General features: G+C 44.1%; 1 protein-coding gene across 1 annotated transcript in view; it reads left to right on the top strand.

Moving 5' to 3' along the window:
* The window catches only part of OLFML1 (olfactomedin like 1), a 31,066-nt gene that overhangs the window by 3,284 nt on the left and 15,154 nt on the right, over window positions 1-12,628 (top strand). The window contains exon 2 of the mRNA XM_062198139.1: window positions 69-357. Coding sequence (XP_062054123.1) covers window positions 69-357 — 289 coding nt within the window. The remainder of the gene's footprint in view (window positions 1-68; window positions 358-12,628) is intronic.

Here is a 12,628-nt window from a genome sequence, read left to right as displayed (position 1 = left end):
AGCTATTTTTATTACTTGAGTAATTTAAATAACCAACAGTAACTTGGAAATGTATTTTTTGACTGAAGCAAGGGCTGGAAAAATGCACACAAGCTACGAGGGCATATATTCAAGACTTCCGAGAATTCTCAAAGAACATGACCGTTATGCTGGGCAGATGTCAGACCCACACAAGTGAGTATAAGAGTGCGGTAAATAACCTGGCACTGAGGGTTGAACGAGCCCAACGGGAGATCGACTACCTAGAATACCTCCGAGAAGCTGACGTGTGCGTCGAATCAGAGGACAAGACCCTGGCAGAAAAGATACTTCAAGAAGCGGAAGAAGAGAAGAAGATCCGGACTCTGTTGAATGCAAGTAAGAGAACCACATCTTTTATTACCCCTCCTAGGGACCATCACTCTCAGTAAGACGTGGACTTAGTGCAGTGAAGGAGCCTGATGGAGCGATGAGGGAAGAGCAGGTGTGCCTATGTGCCTTTTGTGCATGTGGTGCGAGAGAAATTTGTGCAGGGAAAAGGTGACTCCGAAGGCAGCTTTTCCTTTCCTAGGAGGTTTCTAAAGACCTGGTAGAAGGTCAGGGCTACAATGTCAGAGATCAGCCTGCAGAGGTCACCTTCTCATAGGCTCTGGTTTTGTGGAAGCATGTGGTCCTAAATCCTTACAGTGTGTGGAAGGTAAGGCGAATTCTATACTCTGTGCCCTAGGAGTAGGAAACAGCTGCAAATTTGCCAACCAACAGTCTGAAATTGAAAATGGGAATTGAAAATTGTCTAACCTTCGTGGCTGGGGACTGCAATGAGTTATTACCATGTGTGCTGTCTGTGATGGTGGTATCCAGAGGATTTGTCTCCAATCTTGTAATCCATCAGAATCACTTCTAGGCCATTACAAACAATGTTAAGAAGTTCAAATTATAATAAAAAGCATCAAGCAACAGACATATAAATGAGAAGAAAATTTTCCTGTTCATGAGCCCATTTCATTAAGACAGTAAGAGAGACAAATCTTCCACCTCCTTGGAGTCTGTGTTCTGAGATGGTTTCATTGCAAATAGGAAAACTCTATTCATATGCTAATTATATCTGCCCCAAATTCAAGAAACTCCATCAGGGAAGCAAGACATAAGCTGAGTGTCATCATTGTGCCAAGGGCTTCATCCATCTTCTCAATGTAATCTGTAAGAACTCCATGGGCCTTTACTAGAAGGCTCTTCCTAAGTAAGATGACACTTGATGGGGGATTTGAACAATGAAGTGAGAGAAGAAAGGCCGAGGATATTTCCAGTGAGGGCACAATGTACAGGGGCATGATATCAAAGGCACAATGTATCAAGGCTATATACCTTGACATGCAGATTTGTAAATATGGCTGAGTGAATGCTATATAGGGCAGGTAAGTGTAGGGAAAAGATAGAAGTGTTCAGAAGACCCCACATAATGAAAGGTCTTACATGCTAAACTATGGGAGTTGAACTTAACTGGAGGAACTACTGAGAACCATGATGATTTGCTTGGGCAGAGGCATGATATGAAAGAAGAGGGCAAGACTAGAGGGAGGAAACTAGTTGGGGACATCCTGCAATAATTTGGGCAACAGGTGACAGTGTCGATATCAAGAGTCATGGAAGACAGAAGCCTAGATGAATCTGAGAGCTACTAAGAGTTGGAACCCATATGTTTTGGATAATTAAAAGTGAAAGATGGGTCCAGGATACTTCCTGGGTTTTGGAGTTAGGTCATTGAATGATTATTGAAGGGTTGGTATGAAATATATTGAGGGCCGGCACCGTGGCTTACTTGGCTAATCCTCCGTCTGAGGCGCCAGAACTCCATTTAGGCACCGGGTTCTAGTCCCGATTGCTCCTCTTCCAGTCCAGCTCTCTGCTGTGGCCCAGGAAGGCAGTGGAGGATGGCCCAAGTGCTTGGGCCCCTGCACCTGCATGGGAGACCAGGAAGAAGCACCTGACTCCTGGCTTCGGATCGGCGTAGCTATGGCCATAGTGGCCATTTGAGGGGGTGAACCAACGGAAGGAAGACCTTTCTCTCTGTCTCTCCCTCTCACTGTCTGTAACTCTACCTGTCAAATAAATAAATAAATAAATCTTTTAAAAATTAGTTTAAAAAAGATCTTTCTCTCTGTCTCTCTCTCTCACTGTCTAACTCTGCCTGAAAAAAAGAAAAAGAAAAAAAAAAGAAATATATTGAGACATAAACCCAGGAGGAATTGGAGAATACTTACTACTCTTATTTTTTTCAGAGCAGCACATATGTGTTAATCTGTTTTCTATTACTATAACTGAATACCAAGCACTGGATAATTTATCAAGAATAGAGGTTTACTTAGCTCGCAGTTCTGGGGATTGTGATGTCCAAGAACATAGCATTGGCATCTGTTTGACAGGTCTTCTTGCCGCTTCATAACATAGTAGAGGCTTATCACACTATGAGACAGAGCAAGTGCACTAGATCAGGTCTCTCTTCCTATAAAGCAGCTAATGAAGCCCCACCATCATGACTTCATCTAATCCTGATTCCCTCCCAAAGGCCCTACCTCCATCTACCATTGACATAGGAATTTGGGGACTTAGTTTCCAGCACATGAGATTTTGGGGAACACATTCAAACCATAGCAGCTTATAACTGAAATACCCTATTTCATTTACTTTTTAAATTTTTTTAAGGATCTATTTATTTATTTGAAAGTTAGAGTTACAGAGAGGCAGAGGCAGAGAGAGAGAGGGTGAGAGAGAGGTCTCCCATCCACTGGTTCACTCCCCAGATGGTCACAATGGCCAGAGCTGTGCAGATCCGAAGCCAGGAGCCAAGAGTTTTCTCGGGTCTCCCATGTAGGTGCAGAGGCCCAAGGACTTGGGCCATCTTCTGCTGCTTTCCCAGGCCACAGCAGAGAGCTAGATCAGAAGTAGAGCAGCTGGGACTCGAACTGCAGGCAATGGCTTTACCCACTACACCACAGCTCCAGCCTCTCTATTTCATTTATTTGTTCCCTGCTTATATTCTACCTCCTCATCTATAATGTCAGCTCTGTGTAAGCTTGGATCCTCCATTTCGTGTTCAATGCTGTGGTCCCAGTGGCTAGAACAGGGTCTGTTTTCAGTAATTAATCTTCAGTGAAAAATAAATAAATAGATGGAAGGATTGTTGGCACAGGCAGAAGGGCTGGTTAGAATTTGGTGAAAAAGAGAGGATCTTCCTCCTGGGTCAGAAAAGAGAAAGGAGGATGTCTTATGTATAATAGGAAGCCATTGGTCAAGTGGATGATTTTTTGTCACTCTAACAGCTCTAACATCACAGAGATGAACCCCCTAATAGGGAGGAGCTGGAGGTTAGCATGAGATGAAGAAAAGAAGAGGGAAAGAGCAAGAATGGGTGAGCAGAGGATGAACAAGGGCTGCCTACAAAGCCAGTGGGGAGGACTGGGTGTTAATGGGGCCTGATCTAGAATGCACCTGTCCTTTTATGCAGAGGGGTACAAAGGACCTCAGTCTTGATGAGTGGTACTAGATTGGATCCTTGAACTGCTCCTGGTCCTGGGACACTCTCAGGCTCTCCAGCCATGAGGTTACCCCTTTCCACTTCAGAGTTCAGCAGAGGCTCTGAGATTGGAACTGCCATCTTCTTTCACATCCCTCAGACCCTGGAGGCCTACACTATTCCCTCCCTACCTCAGCTCCCTGGTGCAGGAAAACCTCTCGCAACCTCTCCGAGCTTGCTGCCTTCATGCCTGCTGCCTCTGCAGCTGCTGCTTGATGATTTGTCAGCGTATGACTCAGCAGGCCCTCCCCTAGATGGCCCTGAGCTGCACAGTGGAGACACAGTAAGACATGCCTGGATCCTGCAGTCACTTTCTTACTGCTGCTTTGGACTCCTGGAATCTGTCTGCTGTCATGGAGACCTTCCCACAACACAACATGGATCCTATTACTCCTCCATGTAGAATGATTTTGTTCTTGTTCACTACCAATTATCAGTAACAAAAATCCATGTAAATTTCCTTGCCTCTCACATAGAGAAGGCCATTCACAAGGTGGCTTAAGCTAATCTCCAGCTGCTGCTTCTCCCAACTTACTTCCATGCAGCTGCGATTTTAATATGTTCATATGTACATATGGGCATTTAATGTACTCAACCACACATACCTGTGTGTATTGGACTCCTTAACCATGAGGAATTGACATCGTCTTTTCTGTATTCAGAGTCTAGGTCAGGGCCTCCCAGGGAGAAGGCCATAGGAATTTTTTCTAGAATAAATACTGAGGGCAGAATTCCCCCAGAGCTTGGTTTGGGAAACACGAACCTGTGAACAATTGAATGACTAGTGTTTTCTTGACCTATTTGTATACAGAGGTTCTCTATTCAAGGGTAGGCTTTTGCTTGCCAACTTATTCCCCTACTCTGTGCTATGTTGTATTTTACCTGCTATAGCCCCTGCATTTTTTTTTCTTTTGCCATATCTGTAACGAGCCCTGTGCCAGTTTTTCTAATGCTCTACACCAAATTACCACAGACTTTGCAGCTTAAAACCATGTATATTTATGATCTCAGAGCTTCAGCGGGTCAGGAGTCTATGCATGGCTTAGCTGGGTCCTCTGCTGATAGTTGTAGGGCCAAGGCTTCCCCTGTTTGTGGGTAGCTCACAGCATGGCTATTGCTCCTTCAAGGCAATGGGGAAAGTTCATCTTTTTTGGAAGTACTTAGTCCCTCTTTTAAGAGGCCTACCTATAACAATCATCCTTTTGACTAACACACAACTCTTTGGGGCCCTTATTTATATCTGTGAAATCCATTCACTTTTGCAGGATGCAATGCAGGATGCTGGCCTATCAAATGCACAGATCCTGCCCATGCTCCAGGGGAGTGAATCATATAGTGCTTATATACCAGGGTGATCACATCTTGGGGATCATTTTAGAATTCTGCCTATCACAGTGCCTTACTCTAACCCTAGCTAGTAATCACTTTTACCAACTTCTCCCTGGAAGGCCCTGGTCTTCCTCTTTTCTAATCTCGCCATATGGAGACTGTGCCGGTCACAGAACTTTCACAGAATTCCTACAAACTCAAGTCAGAACCTTTGTGTAGGCAAACATCTCAGGATGATGGGCTAGGGAGGGGTTACCAGAGGTCAGATCACAAGGTCTCTTTCATACACACATACTGTCTTGGAGAGTTGCTTTAGAAAACCTCTAGAGTAGATGATGCAACTTTCTTGGAAAATTGAACTTTGTGTCTCAAGAGACTTCCAGGAAATTCTAATATGGTCATGGGGTACCTAGCAAAGAGAACACTTTCTAAGAAAGGCATTCTCAGGCAGTTTCATCACTGTGCAAACATCGTAGAGTTGCACGAACTAAGACCTAAAACAGCTATATCACTAAAAAATACCATTTTATGCAACCATCATATCATATATGCAGTCTGTCATTGACCAAAACACCATTATGTGTGACAGTATTAGTCTAACTGATTTTCATTTATTCTTTTTTTTAAAAGATTTACTTATTTATTTGAAAGGCAGAGTTACAGAGAGGCAGAGGTAGAGAGAGGTCTTTATCCGCTAGTTCACTCCCCAGATGGTCACAGTGGCTGAAGCTGTGCTGATCCGAAGCCAGGATGCCAGGAGATTCTTCCAGGTCTCCCATGCAGGTGCAGGGGCCAAAGCACCATCTTTTACTGCTTTCCCAGAACATAGTAGAGAGCTGGATCGGAAGTGGAGCAGCCAGGACTTGAACCAGCGCCCATATGGGATGCCAGCATTTCAGGGGGCGACTTTACCCAGTATACCACAGTGACAGTCCCTGTTTTCATTTATTCTAAGAATACATTCCTTTTGCACCCTTACATTTTCCCAGTTTGCTGCAGTGACATTATATCCATAATTTCAAAAGTGAGTTTGGAAAAGAAAATCTTAGCAAGCATCCCATTTAAAGTTTCATCATTTTAAAAACAGCAATAAGGTGATTTAAAAAAATCTGTCACATGTGCATGACTGCACTAATAGCTATTAGAAATACATTTGCAGAAACAGCAAATACCTCAAATCAGTTTGCCTTCAAGACAGTAAAATATAAACCTTAGAGAATGGTTCATAACAAAATGGTTCATTATCTCTGAGTGGGAGGATCCCTCCTCAACTATTACCTATTAGTAGTTGGGCAACTACTAAGGACCAGGTACTGGGGATAATAAATACTGTAGGACATAATTAAGTGATTCCTATAAACCCATTCTCAAATCTTCAGCCTTAATTTAAAAAGGATGCCCAAATAATGTCCACATGAGCATCTCTATTTTAGCAATGTTTGGGGGTTAGATCAAATTTTTAAATGAGACCAACATCATTGCCTCTGGGAGGAAGTAAGTGGGGCCTCAAATGATGAGATCCATGGCACCCTTATAGGAGACCAGATTTGAGTTTCTGGCTCCTGGCTTCAGTCTGGCACATCTCCAGCTATGGCAGGTGTTTGGGAGTGAACCAGGGAGTGGGAGAACTCACTGGCTCTCTCTCTCTCTCCTTCTCCCCCTCCCCCTATCTACCCCCACTTTCCAAAAATTAAAAAAAAAAAAAAAACTTAGAATCTTAATTCTAACTCGTCCTCTTTCTCTTTTCTCTTTCACACACATACACAATTTAGAATGCAAGTGAGTGAAAGTTACTAGAATGAAGTCTAACTCATATTTAAAAATCATTCCAAGTCTGGTACTAGTACTGTAACTGTTATTATTAAAATAAAATTTTGCATTGCACTTGGAAATTTACAGGAAAGCAAAATTGCCTCAGACACCCATAGAGAACAGATTCAGCTAAGTCTTTGGAAGATTCCACAAGCCACATTCTTGGGCAGATAAGAGTATTAACCTCTTTTTAACTTGCAAATCGGTTGTGAAAGAAAATTCTCAAGGCAGTCAAAACAAGCCACGATAGCAGATTTCATTTTGTTTCCTGTTTCAGCGCAGCTCCTTTTATTGCAAGTGTGCACACATAACCTCAAGTAACCCTCACCCTGCTGAATTAAATAACTCCTATCTTTTGTTAGATCATGTTTCCAAGAAGAGAGTCTGTTGCTGCATATTTAAATGCCTCTGGGATCCTTTCAGGTAGCATTGGATGCACATTCAAAACAAAACAACTTAAACAAAATCCCACAGGAAACCAAATAAAACATATCTGTGAGGCAACTCCTAAGGTCCGGTAGTTTTTGATGAGTGGAACAAAACAATAAAAGAAAGTCCTACTAATTTGCAACAGATGTATTTACTGCCAAGAGGGGATTGAAGATGTACCTGCAGGTGTATGTACAGGAGAGCATGAGGGGTACTTGTGTGAGTGGGTATATGGGCCCATACACACAAAAGTTGCTGAATGCGTGGGGCCAGTACACCTTATCCTGTGATTCCCCTGGGAAGTCTGTTCTTGGGTCCAGAAAGGCCTTTGGACATGGCACTTCTCGTTTATCTTCCTGAAAAGCCTGTGGTCTAGGAAGACACCCTCAGTCACAGCACCATAGATACTAACAGAAGGTCCGGGAGTTGCATTACCTGCTAGCTTTTGGCTCCAAGGGATATGAATATTCATTAAGTTCTCTCTGCAACTCATCTGTTCAACAAACATCTAATTGACTTCCAGATATATGTTGGCATTGGGCCTGGTGTTAGAGATGCAATGTTAGTTAGGATAACATTTGTGCCCCCAAAAAAGCTTACAGCCCAATGGAGAAAGAAGCCCAAGGTAAGAGCCCAGAGTGCTGACTGCTCTGGTGCAGAGATACATAGTCTGTCACAGAAGCACAAGGAGCAGGCGTTAGATGGATAGAGTCAGGGTTACCATGGAGATGGGGAGGGGGGCTATGGAATCTGGAGAGTAACCCTCAAGCTGAGTTTTCATCTTGGAAAAAGAGCTAATTAAATGGAGAACAGAATAAAGGGCATTTCAAGCAAATGGAACAGCATGTGGTGGCATAAAGGCATAAATAATCGGGCTCTGTAAGGTAAAAGGGGAAGGAGAATAGATGAAAGAACCAGGCAAGAGCTAGGCTGCTCTGCCCTAAGCTAGTTGACTCTCGCAAGTTATAGGGAGTGAGACTACTGGGAATCAGCAGCTAATACTAAGTACTTACTATGGACTGGGTAATCTTTAAGCATTTTGTATATCTTATTGGACTATATCCCGTAATGCTCATAACAACAGTATGAAACAGGCATTATAAATATCTTTTGTCTTTGTTGTTGTTGTTTTTTTTTTTTAAAGACTTATTTATTTGAAAGAGTTATAGGGAGAGAGAGGGAGAGACAGAGAAAGATCTTCCATCACTGGTTCACTCCCCAGATGGCTGCAACAGCCAGCACTGGGCCAGGTGGAAGCCAGGAGCCAGAAGTTCCACCAGGGTCTCCCATGTGAGGAGCAGGGGCCCAAATATCTGGGCCATTTTTCACTGCTTTCCCAGGTTGTTAGCAGGGAGCCAAATTGGAAGTGGAACAGCAGGGACTCAAACCAGTGCCCATATGGGATGTCAGCCTTGCAGGCAAGGCCTTACCCTCCTGTGCCATGACACGGACCCCTATCCCTTGTTTTATAAATGAGGAGACCAGGATGCTGACAGAATAGTAATTTGCCCAAGCCATTATTTGCACATAGCTAATAGATGGCAGGGCTGATGTTCGGGGCTGGTTCCGCACATACTAACACCTGCTATGACACTGTTCTGCTGAGGAGGGATGAGGGAGCAGATGGAGCCATTAGAAAGACCATTATGGCCCTGGTACAGAACAGACTAGCAATAGGGAAATTGAGGGGCTATGGGAGGGAGAAACTTCAGCTAGGGAGCCCATATCCAGAGCTGTCACAGAGGCACACAGGTAGGAGCCCTTTGTTTGGAGAGTCGGTGCCTGGGCCTGAAGGTCACTGCTTCTGATCTCGCTGTGGGTTACAGTATTAAAACCGCCCCTTCTCATGGTTTGATGAGTCCCACTCAGATTGGTTGAAGTCATTCTTTAATGCTTTGGTGAAGAAGCCTAAGTTTTCCTTCCCTAGTTCCCACCTTAACTCCCCCACTGCCAGCACAACCTGTTTTCTTTTAAATTCTTTGCCTCTTCCTTATTGACTTAAGAAATAAGGCTTTCTACTTTCCCCTCATTGGCTCTGTTAGCATAATCTTTTTTTTTTTTTTTTTTTTTTTCAGGCAGTGGATAGTGAGAGAGAGAGACAGAGAGAAAGGCCTTCCTTTTTGCCGTTGGTTCACCCTCCAATGGCCGCTGCGGCCGGCACAGCGTGCTGATCCGAAGCCAGGAGCCAGGTGCTTCTCCTGGTCTCCCATGCGGGTGCAGGGCCCAAGGACTTGGGCCATCCTCCACTGCCTTCCTGGGCCATAGCAGAGAGCTGGCCTGGAAGAGGGGCAACCGGGATAGAATCCAGCGCCCCGACCGGGACTAGAACCCGGTGTGCCGGCGCCACAAGGCGGAGGATTAGCCTGTTAAGCCACGGCGCCGGCCAACATAATCATTTCACACACACTTTCCTGTGCTAGAAACCTCAGGATCATCCCTTTGGCCCTCATCTGACCAATCACCGTATCTGGTAGCCTTCCTTCTGACTGTCTCTCAATGTATTCTTTTGATCTGCACCACTCTCTCATTGTCAGTGGTACTGTTTACTGTAAGAGCTTCCTAACTGACTTCTCTGCCTCCTGTCTTTCCCTGTCTGGGTCCGTCATCCTATGTTGCCTCCAGAGTCAATCTTGCTTAAGTTCTCGTATCATCGCTTTATTCTCTTCAATGACAACTGCAACCTACAGGGTAAAGCAAATCCTAGAAAATAACAGATAAAGAAAGTCCATAAAGGTTGACCTCACCCAAGCTTTATTTTAAAAATTTATTTTTCTTGATGAAAGTAATACCTGCTAATTAAATAAAACCATGAATGTAAAAATAGTTGGTGGAAAAATGAAATTATTTTCGTGCAAAAAAATTTAAATCTATGCATAATATCTACTTTTTTTCAGAATACAAGATTTCCAAATTTTGAAGACTCCTTGCATTGTTGCATTATATATGTTGTATTTATTTTTATTGTAATAGTAGATAAGAAACCAACAATCAGACACAGCCACTCTTTTTTTTTTAAGCTTTTTATTCAGTGAGAGAAATGCATAGATGAGGGCCCTATCTAAAAGAGAGAAGGAAATCTAGATTCATACCAAGTACCAGGAGCCAGCCATATGGAGGAGCATGTAGGCCAAGAAGCATGGGGCAGGTAGCCCTAAGGCCATGCGCCCTGGAGGTACAGGGCAGCATGGGCCCTGCAATGGCAAAAGGCCAAGAAAAGGGCTGGGCCCATGGAACACAGGCACTCTTAACACTTCTCAGCTTCCTCTTGTGCCACTGCTGCTTCTCCCCATGCAACTGATGCTCTGTGATATCTTTTTGACCTGCTATGCTGAATACATAAAATACACTTACGCATGGTTGCACACTTCATGCTTTGTTCCCCAAGTCTAAAAAGTGCCTGCATTTTCTGACCCTAGATAGTAGTTTAGCAGGAAGAGGAGGCAACTCTTTCCAGGGATTGCTTTAATCTCCTCTATCTGTTAACTTACCCAGTGCCTACAACAAGTCAGCTAGGTAGATCATATTACAATTCCTTTTCAGGGGAAGGAAGACTGGCTCAGAGAGTTTTGCAGAGCCTCGTCTTGCCTCCACATGCCTGCTTCGTCCAGGAGTGTGCACCACCACAGACATGCTAGATCCATCTCTTCTCCATGCCTGCTTACCATCCTGCCATCCCATATCAGTTATCTGCTGCTACAATAATGGTGCAAAACAAACTATTCCAAAACTTGGTGGGTTAAAACAACAGTCATTTATTATGTCTCAGGGGTCTTCAGAGTGGCTGGGCAGTTCTGTTGATCTGGACCAGGCTTGGTGCACTGGAGCATCTGCAATCATTGCACATTGCTGAGGGTTGGCTTGTTGAGGAAGGCCAGCTTCTGCACGTGGTCTCTGACCCTTCAGGAGGCAGATATCTGAGAGAGGGAACAGAAGCACACAAGGGGCTTGGCCTGGTAACTTACCACATTCTTTTGGCTAAAGCAAGTTCCAAGTCTGGTTCTGGAGCCCACCCTTCCACCATAACCCTAAGTTGTATCCATGAAGACATTGGCCTTGATGTTTGTAGAAACACTATCAAGATTGGTTTTTAAGTATAGAAATGTCTTATGAAAGCACGCAGTCAGGGGCTGGCATGATGGCATAGCGGGTTAAGCCACCACCTGCGATGATGGCATCCCTTATGGGTGTTGGTTCAAATCTCCCAGCTGCTCCACTTCCAATCCAGCTCCCTGCTATGTGCCAGCGAAAACAGCAGGGGATGGCCCAAGTGTTTGGGCCTCTGCACCCATGTGGGAGACCTGGAAGAAGCTCCTGGCTCCTGGCTTCAGTTCGGCCCAGTACTGACCATTGTGGCCATTTGGGGAATGAACCAGTACATGGAAGTCATTCTCTCTCTCTCTCTCTCTCTCTCTCTCTCTCTCTCTCTCTTTCTCTCTCCCTCCCTCTCTCTCTCTTACTCTCTGCTTGGTAGCTTTGACTATCAAATAAATAAATTTTTCAAAAAAACAACAACAACAACAAAAAAAAGCAGTCAATATGATTGATAGTTTTGAGATGGTTAAGGCAATGCCAGGTCCTAAGACCATCACACTTTGATGAAGTAAGGTTTATTTCACAGGAAGAATCCATGAGGAAACATCAAAATTACTGTGTTTCCTACCAAGCCTCCTAGGATAACAATACTAACACAGCTAGAAACTAGGAATTTTCTATCTTTTTTAGTTTGGTAAGAATATCACAGAAAAAAACAACACTATACCAAAAAATGCAAACAACAAAAACCTAGCTCAGTCTTTATTTATTTATTTATTTTTTATTTTTTTTTTTATTTTTGACAGGCAGAGTGGATAGTGAGAGAGAAAGAGACAGAGAGAAAGGTCTTCCTTTTTGCCGTTGGTTCACCCTCCAATGGCCGCCGCGGTAGCGCGCTGCGGCCGGCGCACCGCGCTGATCCGATGGCAGGAGCCAGGTGCTTCTCCTGGTCTCCCATGGGGTGCAGGGCCCAAGCACTTGGGCCATCCTCCACTGCACTCCCTGGCCACAGCAGAGAGCTGGCCTGGAAGAGGGGCAACCGGGACAGGATCGGTGCCCCGACCGGGACTAGAACCCGGTGTGCCGGCGCCGCAAGGCGGAGGATTAGCCTAGTGAGCCGTGGCGCCGGCCTAGCTCAGTCTTTAAATAAGAAATAAAAATAAGAAATTTATTATATAACCATGGAACACTTATGATGTTGCAACAATACGATAATTGATAAAAAATGGACATTGTTTGAGCAGAAATTCCCCAAGGACTGACCATTTCTATGCTTTACTTCTCACGAATGTTGGCTAGTCTGGATGCTGGAAGTTCTGAAACTTTCAGTCTCAGAAACCCTTTATAGTTCTAAAAATTATTCAGGACCCCAAAGAGATTTCATTTGGGTCAGTTATATCTATTGATGTTGACTATATTCATAATAAAAAGAGATAAATTATAACATGTAGCAGTTGCTCTTCTAGGACAGGA

The sequence above is a fragment of the Lepus europaeus genome, chromosome 7 (assembly GCF_033115175.1).
Source record: "Lepus europaeus isolate LE1 chromosome 7, mLepTim1.pri, whole genome shotgun sequence".
In the NCBI taxonomy this organism is placed as follows: Eukaryota; Metazoa; Chordata; class Mammalia; order Lagomorpha; family Leporidae; genus Lepus; species Lepus europaeus.
This window is presented reverse-complemented; position numbering and strand designations above follow the sequence as displayed.